Source organism: Terrapene carolina, unplaced genomic scaffold, assembly GCF_002925995.2.
Source record: "Terrapene carolina triunguis isolate 2854851 unplaced genomic scaffold, T_m_triunguis-2.0 Scaffold33136, whole genome shotgun sequence".
NCBI lineage: Eukaryota > Metazoa > Chordata > Testudines > Emydidae > Terrapene > Terrapene triunguis.
This window is the reverse complement of record NW_020697487.1, coordinates 1-5393: the sequence shown is the minus strand read 5'-3', so window position 1 is coordinate 5393 and position 5393 is coordinate 1. Positions and strand designations below refer to the sequence as shown.

General features: G+C 52.2%; 1 protein-coding gene across 1 annotated transcript; it reads right to left on the bottom strand.

Annotated features, from left to right (window-relative positions):
* Positions 1 to 22: 22 nt before the first annotated feature.
* Positions 23 to 953, bottom strand: LOC115271516 (zinc finger protein 2-like; the record flags this gene model as incomplete). The annotated part of the gene is made up of 2 exons (XM_029914190.1): positions 696 to 953; positions 23 to 325 (listed from the first exon to the last, which is right to left on the bottom strand). Coding segments are annotated over exons 1-2 (394 nt in total), but the record flags the coding sequence as incomplete, so codon positions are not given.
* Between the last annotated feature and the right edge of the window lie 4440 nt (positions 954 to 5393).

The window sequence follows — 5393 nt, the reverse complement described above, 5'->3', positions numbered from 1 at the left end:
TAGTGTGTTATAAAGGCAGAGCGGTGATTGAAGCTTTTCCCACACTCGTGGCATGCATAGCGTGTCTCTTCCAAGCTGATTCTCTCATTTCCAATAAGGTCTGAGTGGCTACTGAAGTTTTCCTCTGGCCTGTGCTGACTCTCCCAGGCTTTTGCTTTTTCTGGGAGTTCACAACTCCTGGAAACATTCCCTTTGGATCTTCCTGATAACGTTCCATGTGGTTCTACTTGCTCAGCATCTTCTTGCTGGGGTTTCTCCTCTTCATTCTCACTCACCATCCCATCACCTGATGGGAGATAGGGAGAATCCAGACATAGGTCACTCCCTGCACCGGAGAGAAAGGAAATCTCAGAGAGAGGAATGGAAAAGGGTATGAACAAATCAAAATATGTGTTGGAGAGATCAAACCTATCAGGAGCTGATTTTCCCCCAAACTCTTCCACAGAGGAGAGAGGAAGGGATCAGTTTTGGTCCGCATCTCACCAGAACACTCAGGGGAAAGCAAGATCAGGGAGGGACCTGCTGCCAGTTGTCAGTCAGGATAGGTGGGAAGCCATGAGTGACATCTGCCATAATGATTTCACACCTGCTGTGAACAATCCTGAACTCGGAGAGCTCACAGGGTCTTTGTAGGGCATCCCTAATGTTTCCTGCATTCCCAAACAGTTTTTGACTTGATTTAACCAATTCCTCACCTGTGCAGGCAGCTCTCGGGAGCACTTCTTTCTCAGAGCCCTGGATCTCTGGGACCCACGGCTCTTCCCCTCGTTCCATCTGGAATATCATATCAGGTTTGGAAACTGGAAACCCTGCTCAAGGCAAAGAAAACAAGGGAGGTCAATGGAATTTGTGGGATACTTGTCACAAAGAATATTCCATGGTTTTACCCCCAGCTCATTTTTAAGCAGTAACATCCCAAGGCTAGCTTTCTTGGGTCAAAGTGGCAGGATAGTTATAATTATTATTAACCATGTTCATTACCTTTGTGACTAAGGGTATGTCTACACTACGAGGGTAATTCGATTTTACTTAAATCGAATATGTGGAATCGATATTGCAAAGTCGAACGTGTGTGTCCACACTAAGGACACACTAAGGACAGTAATTCGACTTTGTGAGTCCACACTAACGGGGCGAGCGTCGATATTGGAAGCGGTGCACTGTGGGCAGCTATCCCACAGTTCCCGCAGTCCCCGCTGCCCATCGGAATTCTGGGTCGAGCCGCCAATGCCTTCTGGGTAAAAAAAATTTGTCGTCATCCGTCCGTCACTAACGCCCTCCCTCCCTCCATGAAAGCGCCGGCGGGAAATCAGTTCGCGCACTTTTCTGGTCAGTGACAGCGCGGACGCCACAGCACTGCGAGCATGGATCACGCTGCGACCATCGCTGCACTTGTGGCCGTTCTCAACACCTCGCAGCTTATCATACACCTTTCCCTGAGGCAGATGCAGAGAAATCGGGCGAGGAGGCTACGGCACCGCCGTGAGAGCCTGAAGTCGGAGAGTGGCACAGAGCTGTCAGAAACCACGAGCCCCAGCGCCCAGGACATGACGTTGGCAATGGGGCATGTGGATTTTGTTGAACGGCGATTCTGGGCCCGGGAAACAAGCACGGACTGGTGGGACCGTATAGTGCTTCAGGTCTGGGATGAATCCCAGTGGCTGTGAAACTTTCGCATGCGGAAGGGGACTTTCCTCGAACTTTGTGAGTTGCTGTCCCCTGCCCTGAAGCGCCAGAATACCAGGATGAGAGCAGCCCTCACAGTTGAGAAGCGAGTGGCCATAGCCCTCTGGAAGCTTGCAACGCCGGACAGCTACCGGTCAGTCGCGAACCACTTTGGTGTGGGCAAATCTACCGTGGGGGTTGTTGTCATGCAAGTAGCCAAGGCAATCGTGAAGGTACTGCTCCCAAAGGTAGTGACCCTGGGAAACGCGCAGGTCATCATAGATGGCTTTGCCGCGATGGGATTCCCAAACTGCGGTGGGGCTATCGATGGGACTCACATCCCTATCCTGGGACCGGACCACCAGGCCAACCAGTACATCAATAGAAAGGGCTACTTTTCAATGGTGCTGCAAGCACTGGTGGACCATCGGGGACGGTTTACAAACATCTACGTCGGATGGCCGGGCAAGGTTCATGACGCTCGCGTGTTCAGGAACTCTGGTCTGTTTAGACGGCTGCAGGAAGGTATTTACTTCCCAGACCACAAAATAACTCTTGGGGATGTGGAGATGCCTACAGTCATCCTCGGGGACCCAGCCTACCCGCTAATGCCCTGGCTCATGAAGCCCTATACTGGCGCCCTGGACACAGAAAAAGAACTCTTCAACTACCGGCTGAGCAAGTGCAGAATGGTAGTGGAGTGTGCTTTTGGCCGTCTCAAAGGGAGATGGAGAAGCTTACTGACTCGCTGTGATCTCAGTGAAACCAATATCCCCATCGTTATTGCAGCTTGCTGTGTGCTCCACAATCTGTGTGAGAGCAAGGGGGAGACCTTTATGTCGGGGTGGGAGCTAGAGGCAAATAGCCTGGCTGCTGATTACGCCCAGCCAGACAGCCGGGCGATTAGAAGATCACAGCGGGATGCCCTGTGCATCCGGGAGGCTTTGAAAGCTAGGTTCCTGAGTGAGCAGGGCAACCAGTGACTTTTCAGTTTGTGGACAGAAAAGCTGAACCTGCCCCCGTTTCTTTACCTAGTTCATTTTGACTATCCTCTCCAGTTACATACCCCCTTCACCCCCTTCCCCTTCCCAAAAAATAAAATCATTTCGATTTTGTTAATGAACACCGTTGTCTGTGTTGCTGTTTTCGCGGGAATATTTTAAACCGGGGACGCAGACTGTGGTGGGGGGCGGGTTCAGTGTTCTGATGCAAATGATGCTTCTAAACTCCCGGAATGACAGGCTCCGCACTGGTGGACTGGTTATTTCAATGGAGCCTGCCAGCACTCCTGGGGGGGACTGTGTGTATGTGTCGGCTATGTGACTTTCTGGCAGGGGGGGTAGGGTTACAGATCCCCTGCTGCGTGGATCTGTGATCCAGGATAAGGACCGCTGCATAAGATCTGTAACTGCCCTCCCCCGCCACAAAGTCACAGAGCAACCCCCCCCCCCAGAACATGAAAAACACCTCCCAGACTGACCAGGGTAACCAGTGACTGCACTGTGTATGTGTCCTGATGCTGGACCTGACACCGCCTCTGTACCCTGCTAAAGGTCACTGTCCTGTCCAATTACCAAGCCCCTTCCCCCCCTCCAGACAGACTCTCCCTCAAAAGAACCTGACTGAAACAGTAATGAACAGAAACATATTTTTTCTTAACAACCAGACAGGAAACTGGGGGTTGAAAGTCGGACGGGGGCTTGGGTGAGGCGGTCAGGAAAGGACTTTTCAAATTTTGGGGAATGACAGCCTTCTGGTGCTTGAGCAGTCTGCAGGGGTGGAGTGAGAGTTTTCACGGACTCTGCCACCCCTCCTTCTTTGGACTTTGGGTGAGGGGGGTATGGGACTTGGTGGCGGGGGAGGGTGGTTACAGATAGACTGCAGCGGGGCTCTGTCCTCCTGCCTCCGTTCCTGCAGAACATCAACAAGGCGCCGGAGCGTGTCCGTTTGCTCCCTCAGAAGTCCAAGCAGTGTTTGAGTCGCCTGCTGGTCTTCCTGCCCGCCACCTCTCCTCACGTTCCATGTGTGTCCGGTGCATTTGTGACAAATTCTCCCTCCACTGGTTCTGCTGTGCTGCCTGGGCTCAGGAGCAGCCCATTAGTTCTGAGAACATGTCCTCTCGCGTCTTCTTATTTCTCCGCCTAATGTGCGCTAGCCTCTGGGAGTGTGATGCCAAGCTGGGTTGGGAGACAGTTGCAGATGTGGCTGTGGGAATGAGGAAAAGGCAGTGAATTCCTCCGAAAGAAAAATGTGGTTGTGAATCAAGAACATAGTTTTTCTCTGTGAACAAGAGAACCACACCTATCACATGCGCACTCAGGACAAGGTCGAATTTTCGAACCTCGCCTTCAGTGCCTGGGCTTTTGCACTGCCGATCTGGGAAGCGGGGCAGGACACGGTACTCTCTGTAGCAGGCAAACATGGTAAGCCGTAGACTTGTGGCTGCTTAAAACTGTAGGAGTACCACTGGCCTCCTTTCACATTGAAAGCACTGCCAGTCTGTGCTGCCAGCAATCGGCCAAGCAGGAACTCTGGCCCTGTCCCACCCCCTCGCGGATGAGCCAGGGAAAGATCCCTGTATGCTGCCCCTCTCCCGCCCCCACCGCGTGGCTGTAAACCAGCGGTCACAGTTCTGTAAAGGAACTTGTTGCAAGCAGTCCCAATACTAACAGTCCCCTACCTAATTCAAAGCAGGTCATCATGAGCGACATAACTCTCATGAGGATCCCGGACACCGAGATCCAACGGATGCTTCGAGAAAGCCTGCAGAGACCGGGGCCCTATGCCGCCATGCTATGCAAGGCAATGATACCGGAGTACCTGCTTGTCTCCTGGCGCGGGAACGTCTCCTACTTCGGAGGACCAAGTAAAGCCGCTCTCCCCAGGAACCTGATGAACAGGCTATCCCATTACCTGCAGCAGAGCTTTGTGGAGATGTCCGTGGAGGACTACTGCTCTATCCCCGGACATATAGACAGGATTCTAATATAGCTGCAGTAGCAGGCACTAAAGAGTGGAGCAGCTTGGGCAGCACAATCATGCACAACCGGACACTGTTTGATTTTTTTTTAAATAGTTGTTATTGATTACTTAAGCGCCCAGGGGGAAGAAATCATGATTCACAGATTGTTCTTAGTATTAATATTCAAGTTTTGTAAAAAATAAAGGTTAATATGTTTAAAGCACTTACCGCTTGATCCTTCGCCTGAATCTGTGTCCAGGTTACATGCTGGGGAGGGTTGGTAGGGGATCTCTGTAAGGGTGATGAAGAGCTCCTGGCTGTCGGGGAAATCAGCTTGGTAAGCGCTGTCGACTGCCTCGTCCTCCTCATCTCCTTCCTCATCTTCCCCGTCCGCTAACATGTCCGAGGAACCGGCCGTGGACAATATCCCATCCTCAGAGTCCACGGTCAGTGGTGGGGTAGTGGTGGCGGCCGCAGCAAGGATGGAATGCAGTGCCTCGTAGAAACGGGATGTGTGGGGCTGGGATCCGGAGCGTCCGTTTGCCTCTTTGGTCTTCTGGTAGCCTTGTCTCAGCTCCTTGATTTTCACGCGGCACTGCGTTGCATCCCGGCTGTAGCCTCTCTCTGCCATGGCTTTGGAGATCTTCTCGTAGATCTTAGCATTCCTTCTTTTGGAGCGCAGCTCTGAAAGCACGGACTCATCGCCCCACACTGCGATGAGATCCAAGACTTCCCGATCAGTCCATGCTGGGGCCCTCTTTCTATT